The following is a 14,985-nucleotide window of genomic DNA, read 5'->3' as shown; positions in this document are numbered from 1 at the left end:
CTCAATCCAATTTCTAACTTGCCAGCATTTCGTTGTTGTTGTTGTTAGGTACTTCTTAATCTTTGCAGCTACAACATACTGGCTGTATAACTTTGCAGCACTGGGTCTTATTAAACAAGTCATTTTTTCATCAGTGGATGGTGCAGTGGAATGGAACCCAAACTAGTCATTGAGTCAGACACCTGGCGTAGAGGGGAGCAAAAGCCACATGCACTTTTCTATATCGCTGTGTCAGCCTTAAAAACAGAAAGACACCTGGTGTCAGTTTTTATCTCAAAAAATATTTAAGATTGTGATATTTAAGACTGAGCAGCTAATTGCTGTTTGAAGTATAGAAAGTTTCCTTTTCAAATGGTCTCTTATGATAGGGAAGACACTAAGAAGCGTTTCTATTGGCTCCTGGGAGAGGGCCATGGGGATAGGACTGTGTAACCTTCCTAGTGTCAGAGCCCCATAAGGGCTGGGAGCTCCCTGTATCATCTGAGGAGGCTGAGGCTGTGACCTGCAGACATGAGGAGCAGCGTAACCAGGACCATGCATGGACCCTGCTTTCTCCAGGGACTCACTTCTCTCCTCCTCTGTGTCTCCGCGGGTGCTCAAGGTACACATTGCTTCATTCCTTAAGACCAGCAGAGATGTCAGTTAGCTCCTAGGCTCTGTGAATTGGGCCCAGGATCATAAAGACAATGCCTCTCTTCTGGGTATTTTATTTGGACCAGATGTGACCCTTAGTGACAATTAATGCTGATTTTTTCTCCTGTGGAGTCTTGGATTTTTAAGATCAGCTTTGAGATGTTGCAAAGATATAAAGTGGATTACCAGATTTACCAGAGACTGTGTTTTAAACTTCCCCAATTAAACCTGAAAGCAATGGCAAAGTTTGATCACTTTCCAGCTTTCCTATAGTGGTTACACGGGGAGGGACCAGCTCAGGCTGGGTGTCTGATCTTATCATCTTCCACTATCCATTATGCTGTTTCCCTTCCGTGTGTGTGTGTGTGTGTGTGTGTGTGTGTGTGTGTGTGTGTGTTAGGGAGAGAGAGAGAGAGAGAGAGAGAGAGAGAGAGAGAGAGGAAGAGGGAGAGAAAGAAAGAGACAGAGTCAGAGACATACATAGAGAGAGAGACAGAGAGAGACAGAGAGAGAGAGAGATAGAGAGAAGGAGGGAGGCAGGGAGGGAAGAAGGGAGAGAGAGAGGAATTTGAAGGAGAACTTGAATGTTCAATGGCTGAGCAGGAACAAGGCTGCCTAGGTGTAAATGAAAATCAGTCTAAGCCATGCTGAAGGATTTGATTGTGGAGGTCACAGTGCTCACAGTGGTGTTGATGCCACATGGGGTGTTTGTGTTCCTAATGAGGGGAGATGTAAACTTTACTGCCCATAAAGAACACACTCTGAATATCTCCTATGATCACATACAGGAAATCTTGTCCTTGCAGTCGGAGTCCAAGGTTGAGTTTCTGTCTCTTTCTTACAAACTCACCACTCAGGCATTTGCTGCTTTATTGTTGTCTTTCCCAAGCCCTGGGTTCTGGGCAGAACTTTGTCTCCCTTTCCAGACTGTTTTCATTCCTATGTTGGTGACTCTCCAATCCTACTGTGCTGCAGAGAAAACTGCTGTAGATGTAGGTGCTTCTGAATGATTCAATACTAGCACTGAGGGGAGAACTGTGATAAGCCTTGGAGACTTCAGGATTTGCCTCTCATGGCCACATTTCCTTTCCTATTGGGTAGGTTATTCATAAGTGTGTTGTTCAATCTTCATGTGTTTATGAAATTCTTGTGATTTCTTTGGCTATTGATCTCCAGGTTCATCACACTATGGTCTGATAATATACAGGGGATAACTTCAATTCCTTTGCATTTACTTAAACATGTTCTATGAGGTAGCATGTGGTCTATTTTTGAGAATGACCCATGTGCAGCTGAGAAGAATGTGTGTTCTGATTTTGTGGAAGTGGAACACTCTATACACATCTATTAAGTCTATTTGCTCAAGAGTTTTGTTCAGTTCTAATACTTTATTGTTGATTTTTTTTTAGTTGATTTGACTATTTGTGACAGTGTGGTATTGAAATCCCACACCATCATTGTATTAGTGCATATTTGATTTTTCATGTCGGTTAATATTTGTTTTATATAGTTGTATTCATTATTATTTGGCACATATATATTTATGATTGTCATCTCTTCCCCTTGGACTGTTCCCTTTACAAGGATAAAGTGACCTTATTTGTCTCTTAATTAGTCTCGGTTTGAAATCCATTTGATTTGCAAATAAGATAGCTACCCCTGCTTTCTTTTGGTTTACTGTAGCATGGAGTATTATTTCCATCCTTTGACTTTCTGTCTATAGATTTCTTTTTGAATTAAGTGTGTTTCTTGTATGTAGCATATTTCTGTATCTCTCTTCTTGATTCATTCTGCCAGTCTATTATTTGTTTGTGAATTGAGACCATTAACATTGATGGTTATAGCTGATATGTATTGACCTACCCTTTTCATGATCATTTTCTGTTGATGGACTTTTTTTCCTTTGCATTTAATTTCTTGCCTTGCCTGATGAATTCATTGTTTTGGGCTTCATGGAATTATTACTCTCATTGTTATTTTCTAGAATATTGTTTAGAATTTTTTGGAGCACTGGTTTGGCATTCATGAAGTTCTTAAGTTGTTCTCTGTTGCGAAAGTATCTTATCTCCCCATTGAGTTTGAAAGATAGTTTTGCAGGATACATCCATCTGGTTTGGAGGGTTTTTTTTTTAATCTTAAGAGTTTGAAAGTTTCACTCCAGGCTCACCTTGACTTCAGAGTTTGTGTTGAGAAGTCCACTGTGACTCTGATGGGCTTTCCTATGTATGTGATTTGTTTCTTTTCTGTAACTGCTTTTAATATTTTGTTTCTGTGTTGGATTTCTGGAATCTTGATTATTATATGCCTAGATGTAGATTTTTTTTATCATGGAGAGTTGGATTTCTATATGCCTCACTTCTCATTATATCCAATTCTTTTTCCCTATTTAGGAAGCTTTTTGTGATTATTTCTATGAAAAGTTTATTTACATCTCTTGCCTTTCACGGTCTCCAATCATTCTTAAATTATTCTTTTTTGCATCACATAGTATCTCTTGGATTGATTTCCCATGTTCACTTCTTATTACCAAGAAATTTTTGTTTTGGTGTTCATTAATCACACTCCTGTCTTTTATACCTGAAATTCTGTCCTCACATTCAGTTATTCTGCTGTGGAAGCTTTCAATGGAATTTTTAATTTCTTGGATATCTGCTTGGATGTGTTTTATTCTTTCCAATTCTTTCCTATGCTGGGTATTCATGGTTTCCATCATTTTCTTCAGCTCCTCTATTTTTTTTGTCTGTCTCTGCTCTAGAGTTGTTAATCATGTTTTCCATTATGGTCATCTTCTGGAAAATTATTTCTGATTTCATTTTTTTGAGATCCTCTTTTGTTTCCAGTTCAGGGAGTCCAGGTGGTTGATTTTCAGATTGTTTCATCTCATTGCCCCTGGAGTTGCCTTTGATGATCTGCAAATCTGGTTTTGAGTCTTGTTTAGGTTTCTTCTTATTTTATTTTGACATTGTTGCTGATAATGTTTTTGGTTTAATTCCTGGGTTGCTGCTTGTAAATTGCTTATTGCAAGTGTCTTTATTGCTAATATTTAGAATCCTTATTGAATGGCTACTTCATGATTTGTCTTCGAAGTTTAGCTGGCCTCTGGGTTTTGAGTCTGTAATGACTCTTAGGAAATCTCAGTCTTGTTATTCCAGAGAGGACAACTGACTAGAATAATCACGTCACCATGACCATAGTAATACAATCAGCATTAACAATAGCATCAAGTACAGCCTAGAAAATGACAATCAGCATCAACAATAGCATCAAGTACAGCCTAGAAAATGACAAAGTGTGATAACTATTTATCTACCACCTTTGACCTTATGAACAGACTTGTGGTTATATATCAAAATCTAGAACCAACCAGAAATATATTTGCAGTAGATAAACCTTTCAATATAGCAAATTTGCGCTCTTGGGAAATTTAGAAAGTGTTGGGGGCTGGGTAGGAAAGTAATAGGTGAGGAAATGTTTAGAAGTAGGGCTACAGGACACATGAAGATCATGTGAACTTTGGGAAACTGATAAAGATAGAAGGAAAGGAGAGAAGGAAGGGACAAAAACAAGAACAGAAAAAATGAACTATAACAGAAAAACCAGAAACTATATTCTTGCTCCTGTAAAAAAACAAGTACAATCAAGAAAGAAACAGGACAAAACAGGAACAAGAAAGGTGAGAAATGAAGGAGAAAAGAAAAGGCAAAAAATGGTCTCCTTCAAGGTGTGTCTCTGTTGTTCCTGGTGGACAAGGTGGGTAATGCATAGAATTGTGTCTACTGATCTCAGTGAGCCAGCCTTAGTCCACTGAAGTGTAAGCTGATTTCTGCCTGCAAGGCTGCAATTGAGCTCCCTGAACTCCTTCAGGTTTGAACTCTGCACAGTTCTACTGTAGATTCAAGCTGCCCTTCCCCACAACAAGTCTGGTTCTGGTTGGAGGTGTTGACCCCAACAATTCACTCACTACTGCAGTCTGCTGCCCCTTTCTTGAGGGGACTCTTTGCTTTCCCAGTGAGCTTTAATTCTCAACGAGCCTCGGAAAGGCCCTCTTTCTGCTGCTTGCCACTGTGCTGATTCCTGGGTTCAGAATGATGACCTTCTGGATCCCTGTGCTGTGTTGCTGTCCTGGCGGGCCTCTGGCTGGGGCCTGCGTACCCTTAAGGATGGCTTCCCAGCAGGACTCTCTGTTGATTCTTTGTGATATTTCCCATGCCATAAGATTTTTGTTCATAAAGTCTTTACCTACACCTATGTCTTGAGTTCTACCTATTCTATCTTCCAGTTGATTAAGTGTTTTCTGTTTTTGTATTTAGATCTTTGATCCATTTCAATATTAGTTTAGTCCATGGTGAGAGATATGGGTTTAGTTTCATTTTTTGGCATTTGGAAAACTAGTTTTCCTGCAGTATTTATATTTATTTATTAATTTATTTACTAATTTATTTGGGTACCGGGGATCGAACTCGGGTTCTTGCGCTTGCACAGCAGGTGGCGAAACCACTGAGCTAAATCCCCAGCCCCTCCTGCACTATTTATTAAAGAGCCTATCTTCTTTCCAGTGAAGGTTTTTGGCCTGTTTGTCAAAGATAAGGTAGCTGAGTGTGCTTGAAGTTGTTTCTGCATCTTCTATTCTATTCCATTGATTATGGAGTCTTTTTTTGTTGTTGTTGTTTTTCTTGCCAGTACCATGCTGTTTCTATCACAGTAGTGTTGTAGTAAAACTTCAAATCAGGGATTGTGATGCCCCTGCCCTATCTTTGTTGCTCAGTATTGTGTTTACTATTCTGGGTTTCTTCTGATTCCAAATGAAGTTTAGGATTGTTTTCTCTAGTTCTATGAGGTATGCTATTGGAGTTTGATTGAGATTGAATTGGTTCTGTAGTATAGTTTGTAAGTATAGCCATTTTCACTCTATTGTTTCTGCCTATCCAGGAACAAGAAACATCATTCCATTTTTTGATATCCACTTCACTTCAATGTCCTTTTGCATGGTACTGTAGTTTTCAATGTATAGGTCTTTCACTTCGTTAGATTGACTCCTAAGTGGTTCTTTTTTTTTTTTTTTGCTGCTATTGTGAAAGCTGTTGTTTCCCTAAATTCTTCCTCAGTGAGTTTGTTATTTGTGTACAGGAATGTTATGGATTTTTGAGTGTTGGGTCTGTATACTCTGTTGCTTAATTTGGTTATTAATTCTAGGAGTCTTTCAGGAGAGTCATTAGGGTCTTCTGTGTAGGGTATCTTGTCATAAACAAATAATGATAATATAACTTCTTCCTTTCCTATACTTATTCCTTTTATTTCTTTCTCTTGTCTAATTTCTCTGAGTAATATTTCTAGAACTATATTGAAGAAGAGTGGTGATAGCAGCCATCCTTGTTCCTGATTTTAGGGTGAAAGCTTTCCATTATTGATCATTTAGTATGATGCTGGCCATTGGTTTGTCATCGATGGCTTTTATTAGATTGAAATAAAGACCATCTATTCCAATTTTCTTAAGGGGTTTTTAACACTAATGGGTGTTGGCCTTTGTCAAATGCTTTTTTGTCATTATCATGTAGTTTTTGTCCGTGGTTCTTTTAATGTGGTGTTTTGCATTTATTGATTTGTGTATTTTGGACCATCTCTTCATCCCTGGAGTGTCCTACTTGGACATGTTGTGTGATCTTTTTGATAATTTGCTGCATTATTTTTGCCAGTATCTTATTGAGGAAATTTGCACCTATGTTCATTAAGGTGATTGACCCATAGTTCTCTTTTTTGGCTGGATCTTTCTCTGTTTTTGGTATCATGGTAATGCTTGGATTGAGGAATGACTTTGGGAATATTGCTTTACTTTAAATTTCATTAAAGAGTTTGAGGAGTAGTGGCATTAGATCTTCTCTAAAGTTCTTGTAGAATTCAGCAGTGAACCTATTAGGAGCTGAGCTTTTCTTTACTGGTAGTTTTTAAAATTACTTCTCCAATTTTATTCACTGATATTGGGTTATTTAGAATTTTTATATCTTCTTGATTCAGGATTTGCAATTCATATGTTTCTAAGAATCTGTACAATTCTTCTGAGCTGTCCATCATATTAGAGTACAGGTTCTCAGAGTAGTTACTAATGATGGTCTAGATTTCTGTAGGATCCATTGTGATTTTATTGCATTCCTAATTGTGTGGAATCGGGCAGTTTTTTTTGACAAGGTTGGTTAAGGGTTTTCAATATTATTTAATCTTCCAAAGAACTCAATTTCATTGATTCTTTGTATTGTTTACTTGATCTCAGTTGCATTAATTTCCACTGTGATCTTTATAATTTCTTCCCTTGTATATGCTTTGGTTTAACCTCCTCTTCTTTTTGTAGAACTTTTTTTTTTTTGGTGCTGGGGATTGAACTTGGGTCCTTGCACTTACAGAGCAGATGGCGGAACCACTGCTTTTTCTAGAACTTTGAGATTAAACATTAGTTTTTTTATTTGAAATTGCTTTGTTTTTCTAACATGGGAATTCACTGCTATACATTTTCATTGTAGGACTGCGTTCACTGAATTCTCATAAGTTTTTGTGTGTCATATTGGCAATATTGCTTAATTGTAGAAGCTTTCTAATTTTTTCTTTAATTTCATCTGTGAGGCATTGGTTGTTCATAATGGTGTTATTTAATTTTGGTGTGTTTATATAGATTTTGTGGTTTCTTTTGCCATTAGTTTCCAATTTCATCACGCTGTGATCAGATATTATGTATGAAGTAATTTCAATTCCTTTGAATAACTTAAACGTGTTCTCCGAGCTTCTATGTGGTGTATTTTGGAGAAAGTCCCTGTGTGCAGCTGAGAAGAATGTGTATTCGATGTTGTGGGATGGGACACTCTGTGGACATCTACTAAGTCTATTTGTTCCAATGTTTGGTTCAGCTCTGATATTTCTGTGTTGATTTTTTATCTTGATATATTTGTGATTGTGGAATATTGAGGTATCCCATTACAATTATATTAGTGCTCGTTTCATTTTTCATGTCCGTTATTTCTTGTTCTAAATAGTTGGGTATGTGGGTATTTTGTGCACATACATTTGTGATTGTTGCTTCTTCCTCTTGAATTATTCCCTTAACAATAAATAGTGACCTTTGATTGTTGTCTCTTCCTCTTGGATTATTTCCTCAGCAATATGTAGTGAACTTTGTCTTCTCTGTTCAATCTTGGCTTGAAATCCATTTTGTCCACCATAGAAGAACAACTTTGCTTTTTTTCCAGGTTCCTGTCACAGGAACTATTATTTTCCATCCTTTGACTCTCAGTCTATGAATTTCTTTTTGTGCAAAATGAGTTTCTTGTATGCAGCATATTGATGGATCTTACTTCTTGATCCATTCTGCAATGTTTCTTTTGATTGGTGAATTGAGACCATTAACGTTGACAGTTATAACTGACAGGTATTGACATACTTGTCATTATATTTCTTTCCTCTTGCTGGTTACCTTTGTTTCCCTTGTATCTAATTGGTTGCCTTGCCTAGTGGATGTATTCTGTTGAGATTCATGGAATTGTCATCTTCATTTCTTTTTCTTTTCTTTTTTTTTGGTACCAGGGATCAAACTCAGGACCTTGTGCTTGTGAGGCAGGCATGGTGCCACTGAGGTGAATCCCTGGCCCTTCATTTTCTTTTTCTAGAATATCCTTGGAGTACTAGTTTGCTGGTTGTGAGTTTCTTTAGGTGTTCCTTATCATAGAAGTATTTTATTTCTCAAAAAAGTAGTATTTTATTTCATCAATATTGAAAGATAATTTTGCAGGTTACATTAATCTATGTTGGAGGCTGTTTTCTTTTAGGGCTTGAAATACTTCACTACAAGCTCTGCTTCACTTAAGTGTTGGTGTTGAGAATTTCACTGTAATTCTGGTGATTTTTCCTTCATAGGTGATTAGTTTTTATTTTCTCTAACAGGTTTTAATATTCAGGTTTTAATATTCTGTTCTTGTGTTGATATTCTGAAATCGTGACTATTATATGCATTGTTGTAGTTTTTCTGATCATGGTTAATTGGAATTCTATATACCTCACTTATTATGTATCAATTTCTTTTTCCATGCTTTGAAAGTTTTCTGCTATTACTTGTGTGAACAGTTTATTTTTTGGGGGGTACCTGGGATCAAATGTGCAGGTAGTTTTTTTAATGTCCTTTGTGCTATCTTCTAATTCTTTATTGGTTCCAATTAATCTTATATTAGTTTACTTTGCAGCATCTAACAGGGATTGGATATATTTTTCACTATCCTTTACTATTTTTAAGAAGTCTTTCATTTGATGAATGTCAACCACAACACTGCCTTCTAGATCTTATATCCTATCTTCACATTGTTGACTCTGCCACATATAGTTTCAATAGAATTTTTAATTTCCTGGATTTCTGTTTGAGTCTGTTTTGTGGAATCCAGTTCTTTTGTATGTTGGGACTTTATGGTTTGCATGTATTTCCTAAACTCTTTTTTTTTTATCTCTACCTACTCCAGATTCACTAACCATTTCCTTCATTATGGTCACCATCTCTTTAATTACTTGTGTAATTATTTCTCTTTTTTTATTTAGAGACTTATTTTTCTGTTTTGTTACTCCCACTGCTACCATTTCAGAATATTCTGCTGACTGGCTTTTGATTTCTTCCATCTAAATGCTTCCTGGATTTACCTTGGGTGAGTTGGGTGTTATGGAGTTCAGTGTTTTCTCATTTTCTATTTTCTAAATGTTTGCTTTTTATTTTCTGGATTGTGGCTTGTAAATTACTTATGGTAGATAGGTTTATTACTAGTATTGAGACCTCTTTAATAAATGACTACTTTTCAGAGATGTCTTTTAGGCTTAGCTGCTTTTTGACTTTTGAATCTGTTCCAGGATTCTGCCTATTCAATTTAGTAGAGATGAAAGTTGCAGCCTGTTTGGCCTAGTACCCAGTTCTTTGATACTGAACTGTAGTATTGTTTATGACTCCAGACAATCTAGGTATTGCCATACAAGGAAGAGCAACTAATCATAACAACTACATGACCTTGGCTAAAGTAATACAATCACTAATAACAACATCATCAAGTACAGAATGACAAAGGACAAACAGTGATAGTTAATAATTTGCTGACTTAAACCATCAGGAGAAGACTTATAGATATATAACAAAAATCAAAGACAAATCAGAAAATTATATATAGTAAATATCCACTAAATAGAGCAATTTTATCCTAAAGTGGAGAAAATTTAAAAAGATCAAACAAAAATAGAGAAATTGAAGAAGACCAACTGATTAGAAGCAAGGCTGAAGGACAAAGAAAGATCACATAAGCCTCAGGATACTGGAGAAGAAATCAGGAAGGAAAAAAAGAGGGAATAAACAAAAACAAGAAAAAACTCTAAAAGCAATGTTCACACTTATGAAAAAAATAAACAATAACAAAATCCCAAATGAACAAATTTTTTTCAAAAAAGCAAACAGAAGGAAAAAAATATCTCTGTGATTCCAAGCCTTTGTTTATTTTCTGGGGTCTACAGTTTTGCAGTAGTGAAATCTTTCTTTGTTGATTGGAGTTTTAAAATATATTACTTAATTGTGCTGATTTTTTTATACCTATCATATTTTTCCTTCTTTACATAAGCTTGATCTACATGTTTTTGAAAAAATTATGGTAAAATGTCCCCATTTTTATTGTTTTGTTTTTTTTTAACACAGGTCTCACTATGTAGTTCAAGCTGGTCTAGATTCACTGTGTAGCCTAGCTCAGACTGGCTTTGAAGTGTGGCACTCCTTCAGCCTCAGCTTTTCAAGTGCTGGAATTACAGTCATCAATCACCAGGCCCAGCTGTTTTTCTTTTCGTTATGCCCAGTATTTTCTACGTGTTGGAGTTATGTTTTGACAGCTTTTGGATTTTTATCCCTGAAATTTTATTAAAGAATTGGCCAATTACAATTATAAAAATTCCATTTAAACTCAGTTTCTTACTCTTCTCTTAATATTTACATTTGTGATCCATCTATAATAGTTTTCTATTTTCTTTTTTAAAAAATTCTTTTATTGGTACATTGTAGGTATACAACACAATTACATTTCTCATTGGGAACTGTACCTTTACATAATGCATCTTGGTTCTTATTTTTTTCCCCATTCCTAGCCCACCCTTCACCCCCTCCACCCTTCACCCCCTCCACCCTTCCCTATTTACAAAGACTTTATTTCCATTTTTTCCATTTCTCATCATTTTTCCTTTCCCTTCTTTCCTTTCCCCTGACCCTCCCACTACCCCTACCCCTTTGGACCTTTTCTTCCTATTTTGCATTATCGATTATTCATTCTAATCATTGGTACATTTTAGGTATACAATATAATGACATTCATCATTGGAAATTTGCATCTTTACATAGTCTCTCCTAGTTCTTATTTTTCACCCTTGCCCAGCCCTCCCTTCAACCCCTCCAGTCCTCCCTATTTACAAAGATTTTGTTCCTATTTTTCCATTTTCTCATATTAATCCCATTCCCTTCTATCCTTTCCTCTAGCCCTCCCATTTCCTTCCCCTTTGCCCCTTTTCTTCCTGTTTCACATTACCTGCTACACATTTAGTCCATATTTACACTTTCAGTTTCTCACACCAGAGAAACTATTTGGTATTTATACATGTGTGTCCTATTGATTTCACTTAAGAGTATCGCCTCAATGTGCATCCACTTAGCTATAAATGTCTCTAATTTCTCATTTTTGATGGCTGAGTAGTACTCCATTTTATTAAAAAACCACATTTTCTTTATCCAGTCTCCAGTTGATGGGCATTTGGGCTGCTTCCAAGTTTCAGCTATTACAAACTGTGCTGCTATGAATATGGGCACACATATATCACTGTGGTATGATTCTTTTAATTCTTTGGGGAAGATCCCCAGCAGTGGAATAGTGGGGTCAAATGGGACTTCCAGTCCTAGTTCTTTGAGGTATCTCCATACTGATTTCCACAGTGGTTGCACCAGTCTACACTCCCACCAGCAGTGGAGCAGGGTTCCTCTTTCCCCACAGCCCCTCCAGCATTTGTTATTGGTAGATTTCATGATAGCAGCCATTCTTTCTGGAGTGAAGTGGAATCTCAGCATTGTTTTCATTTGCATCTCTTGAATGACCAGTGATGTTGAACATTTTTTCATGTATTTATTTGCTATTTCTACTTCTTTGTCTGAGAAATATCTGTTCATTTCAGATGCCCATTTGTGGGTTGGGTTTTTACATTTGGGAAGTCTGATCTTTTTAAGTTCTTTATAGATTCGAGATAGTAGACCTTTGTCTGAGGAAGAGCAGGTGAAGATTTTTTCCCACATTGTGGGTTGTCTCTTCACACTGCTGGTGGTTTCTCTTGCTGTGCAGAAGCCTTTTAATAAGAAGAGATCCCACTTGCTAATTGTTTGTGCCAGTTCATGAGCAACTGAGGTTTTGTTCATAAAATCTTTTCCTACACTGATGCCTTCAAGGGTTCTACCTAACCTCTGTTCCAACTGGTTCAGAGTTTCTATTTTAATATTTAGATCTTTAATCCATTTTGATTTTAGTTTAGTGCATGGTGAGAGATACAGGTCTAGTTTTAATCTTTGGCAAGTTGAAGCCCAATTTTTCCAGCACCATTTATTAAAGAGGCTATCTTTCCTCCAGTGAAGGTGTTTGGCTCCTTTATCGAAGGTGAGATGGCTGAGTGTGTCTGGCGTTGTTTCTGCATCTTCTAATCTGTTCCACTGGTCCTCAAGTCTATTTCTTTGCCAGTACCATGCTGTTTTTATCACAGTAGCTTTGTAGTAGAGTTGCAGGTTGGGGATTGTGATACCTCCTGCCATGTCTCTGTTACCTAGAGTTGGTTTTGCTATTCTGGGTCTCTTCTTGTTCCAAATGAATTTTTGGATTGTTTTCTCAAGGTCCATGAAGTATGCTTCTGGGATCTCAATTGGAATTGCATTAAATCTATATAGCAATTTTGGAAGTATAGCCATTTTCACTATATTAATCCTTCCTACCCAGGAGCAGGGGATGTCTGTCCATTTTCTGATATCATCTTCAATCTCTCTTTTCAGAGTGCCATAGTTTTCAGAGAAGAGGTCTTTGATTTCTTTCATTAGGTTGATTCCTAGGTATTTCAGTTTTTTGGATGCTGTTTTGAAAGGAATTATTTGCCCTATTTCTCTCTCAGTGAGTTTGTCATTTGTTTAGAGGAATGATTTTTGTGTGTTGACCTTGTAACCAGCTACTTGACTGAATTTGGTTATTAAGTCTAGAAGACTTTTGGTGGAGTTCTTGGGGTCTTCTATATAGAGTATCATGTCATCTGCAAATAATGAAAATTTGACTTCTTCATTTCCGATCTTTATTCCTTTTATTTCTTTCTCTTGTCTAATTTCCATGGCTAATGTTTCCAGAACTCTATTGAACAAGAGTGGTGATAGTGGACATCCTTGTCTTGTTCCTGATTTTAGTGTGAAGGATTTCAGTTTTTGACCATTTAGTATGACATTGGCTGTTGGTTTTTCATAGATGGCGTCTATCAGTTTTGAGGTAGAGACTATCTATTCCAATTTTTTGTAGGGTTTTTTTTTTATCATAAATTCATGCTAGATTTTGTCAAATGCTTTTTCTGCATCTATGGAGATAATCATATGGTTTTTGTCCTTGGTGCTATTGATATAGTGTATTACAATGATTGATTTGCATATATTGAACCATCCCTGCATCCCTGGGATGAATCCCACTTGATCAGGTTGTATGGTCTTCTTGATGATCTTCTGCATTCTGTTTGCCATTATCTTATTAAGGATTTTTGCATCTATGTTCATTAGTGAGATTGGCCTATAGTTCTCTTTTTCAGTTGGGTCTTTCTCTGCTTTGGGGATCAAGATGGTGCTTGCTTCCAGGAGTGAATTTGGGAGTATTGCTTCCCTTTCAATTTCACTGAAGAGTTTGAACAGTAGTGGCAGCAGTTCCTCTCTAAATATCTTGTAGAATTCAGCAGTGAAGCCATCAGGACCTGGGCTTTTCTTAGTTGATAAGTTTTTAATTATGTTTTCAATTTCACTGATTGATATTGGGTTGTTCAGAATTTTTAGGTTTTCTTCGTTCAACTTTGTTAATTCATATGTAATTAGGAATCTGTCCATTTCTTCTGTGTTGTCCATCTTATTGGTGTATATGTTCTGGAAGTAGATATTGATGATCCTGTGGATTTCTGCTGGGTCTGTTGTAACCCTTTTCATTCCTAATTGCATGGATTTGGGCCTTTTCTTTCCTTTTTCTGACAAGGTTGGTTAAGGGTTTGTCAATTTTGTTGATTCTTTCGAAGAACCAACTCTTGGCTTCATTGATTTTTTTGTATCACTCTCTTAGTCTCCATTGCATTGATTTCTCCTCTGATCTTTATAATTTCCTCTCTTGTATGAGCTTTGGGGTTGTCCTGCTCTTCTTTTTCTAGAAGCTTGAGGTGCAGCATCAGGTTGTTTAATTGGGCTCATTCTGTTTTCCTAATATGCATATTCACTGCTATGAATTTCCCTCATAAGACTGCTTTCATTGTGTCCCATAGATTCCAATGTGTTGTACTGTCATTGTCATTTAATTGAAGGAACTGTCTGATTTCTTCTTTAATTTCCTCTGTTTTCCATTGGTTATTTAGAAGTGTGTTGTTCAATTTCCACCTGTTTATGACATTTTTTGAGTTTCTTTTGCTATGGATCTCCAATTTCATCGCACTATGGTCTGATAATATACAGGGGATAACTTCAATTCCTTTGCATTTACTTAAACATGTTCTATGTGTGAGTATGTGTTCTATTTTGGAGAATGACCCATGTGCAGCTGAGAAGAATGTCTATTCTGATTTTGTGTGGTGGACGGCTCTGTAAACATCTGTTAAGTTCATTTGTTCAAGAGCTCAATTGAGTTCTAGTATTTCATTACTTATTTTTAGTCTAGTTGATCTATCTATTTGTGACAGTGGGGTGTTGATGTCCCCCACTACAATTGTATTAGTGCATATATGACTTTTCATGTCCGTTAGTATTTGTTTTATATAGTTGGGTGCCCTATTGTTTGGTGCATAGATATTTATGATTGTCATCTCTTCCTCTTGGATTCTTCCCTTTACAAGGATGTAGTGTCCTTCTTCCTCTCTCTTAATCAGTGTTGGTTTGAAATCTACTTGCTCTGCCAAGAGGATAGCTACTCCTGCTTTTTTGGGGGTTCCTGTTGCATGGAGTATTGTTTTCCACCCTTTAACTTTCAGTCTATGAGTTTCCTTTTGAATTAAGTGTGTTTCTTGTATGCAGCATATTGTTGGGTTTTGCTTCTTGACCCATTCTGCCAGTCTATTTCT

General features: G+C 36.6%; 1 protein-coding gene across 1 annotated transcript in view; it reads left to right on the top strand.

The window, feature by feature from the left end:
• Positions 1-449: 449 nt before the first annotated feature.
• The window catches only part of LOC147827538 (antigen WC1.1-like), a 40,122-nt gene continuing 25,586 nt past the window's right edge, over positions 450-14,985 (top strand). The window contains exon 1 of the mRNA XM_087213533.1: positions 450-601. Within this exon, the coding sequence (XP_087069659.1) occupies positions 511-601 (91 nt within the window). The 5' untranslated portion in view covers positions 450-510. The remainder of the gene's footprint in view (positions 602-14,985) is intronic.

This window comes from Heterocephalus glaber, unplaced genomic scaffold, assembly GCF_053883595.1.
Source record: "Heterocephalus glaber isolate CG9 unplaced genomic scaffold, H.glaber_assembly_v1.0 deba00001444, whole genome shotgun sequence".
Classification (NCBI taxonomy): Eukaryota; Metazoa; Chordata; class Mammalia; order Rodentia; family Bathyergidae; genus Heterocephalus; species Heterocephalus glaber.
The sequence above is the reverse complement of the archived record's forward strand: the minus strand, read 5'-3'. Positions and strand labels throughout refer to the sequence as shown.